This window comes from Melanaphis sacchari, unplaced genomic scaffold (genome assembly GCF_002803265.2).
Source record: "Melanaphis sacchari strain LSU unplaced genomic scaffold, SCAv2.0 Contig0_pilon_pilon, whole genome shotgun sequence".
Lineage (NCBI taxonomy): Eukaryota > Metazoa > Arthropoda > Insecta > Hemiptera > Aphididae > Melanaphis > Melanaphis sacchari.
In genome coordinates, this window is record NW_020270366.1 from 23,877,984 (window position 1) to 23,879,529 (window position 1,546).

Genomic DNA, 1,546 nt, shown 5'->3' on the forward strand with positions numbered 1-1,546 from the left:
GCGAGGGCGTGGGCCGCGCGCTGATAGCCCAGAGATCCGGCGCGCCGCCGTCCGACCGCCGGTACGCCGTGTTCGCTGGTGCTTGCACGCGTCGCTGGCCGCCGTCGCCGCGTCCGCCGCGTTCGGTTGCGCCGGCCACCGGAAGGGCCCCAACCCGCTGCTGGTCAATCCGTCTTCCGACCTGTCGTCGTGCATGTCCGAGATATCCACCGGTCCAGGCTCGGCGCGGGCATACGGTCACAGTCGCTGACTGCATGACAGCGGACGGACTGACGGCAGACGTGCACCACTTCGGGCCACCGCACCGGAGGATATCACTGACCGATTGCGTGCTGGTCCAACAGACCTGCTCAGGTTGCCGCTCGGCGGAACGCGCCGCCGGTCACGTTCCTCAACGGCGTCCCATGTGATCGATGATGCAACACCAGAACGGCACCGCCGCCGCCGAGGAACGATGACGCTCCGCAGGATGGATCGAGACCAAGCGTCATCGACTCCGCACGCTTGACGAGCAGCGATCGGGACAGTTACAGCTCGCCCACCCAGACTGTGACTGGCCGCGGCAGGGGCGGCGGCCCGACTCGGTATCAATTGCCGTCCACCGCGGCGTCAGTTAACCGGGTCATGTCCACCAACAGCCGGGCTCCCGTGCCTGCGCAACGTGCGTCGCTGGTCCAGGATCCGCATCGGTACAGTGGTGGCCAGTCGTGTCCATGTGCTACTTTGTCGACCCATTTGCCGGTGCTGGAGGTTCAAACCGTTTTGAGTATATATTTGGGTCGTCTCCGAAGCAATTATGTAGTATTTTATTATTGTGAGATGATGTGAGGCGCCGGCGCGGTCGCGCATATGAGTAAATGCATTGGCGGTTTTTATCTCTCGTGAACTACTTTGCAGAAGTAATCTACGACGTATATTAATTTACTTGGGATTTGTTTTACCGCGCTGTTACAAAATCAATCTTATTACACACAAATATAATATTATCTATTTTTATTTTAGATGTTTTTGCATGATAGGTATAATATTATGTATTCTCAAATGATTAATTTGTTCTTAAAATTTTTAAGATTTTGTATTATTTACTTTTGGTTTTTAGACGATTTAGTAGCAGCGGTTATAGCTTTTAGGTTTGGTTTACTTTTGTTTTTGCGGTAAAAGTTGATTGGGAAAACATATTAGTTTTTTATTTTTTTAATATAACAATACAATATACTGAAAATAATGTAGGTATATTTTTTTCAGATTTTAAAAATCATAATTAGAAATTTCAAACCTATAATTATTTGTATTAGCAGACCTAATAAATGGTCTTAATGTCCTAATAAAAATCTTATGAATATTTTATAATATTTAAAATACATGTTCACCATTTTTTATGCTTTTTTTTTTAGATATCAACATAAAAATATAATTTTATTGTGTTTTGAGTAGAGTGATGAAGTGCAATAAAATATTTTATTGTAACTAATATATATTTAAAAAATTCTACACACATATTACTACGATCAGTACCCTTAAAGATATATGTATTATAATATCCAGG

The 1,546-nt window shown here is 45.7% G+C and overlaps 1 protein-coding gene across 1 annotated transcript in view; it reads left to right on the forward strand.

Annotated features, from left to right (window-relative positions):
* The window catches only part of LOC112600648, a 20,346-nt gene extending 19,216 nt beyond the window's left edge, over positions 1–1,130 (forward strand). Inside the window, exon 3 of the mRNA XM_025347939.1 lies at positions 1,100–1,130. Within this exon, the coding sequence (XP_025203724.1) occupies positions 1,100–1,130 (31 nt within the window). The remainder of the gene's footprint in view (positions 1–1,099) is intronic.
* The last annotated feature ends 416 nt before the right edge of the window (positions 1,131–1,546 follow it).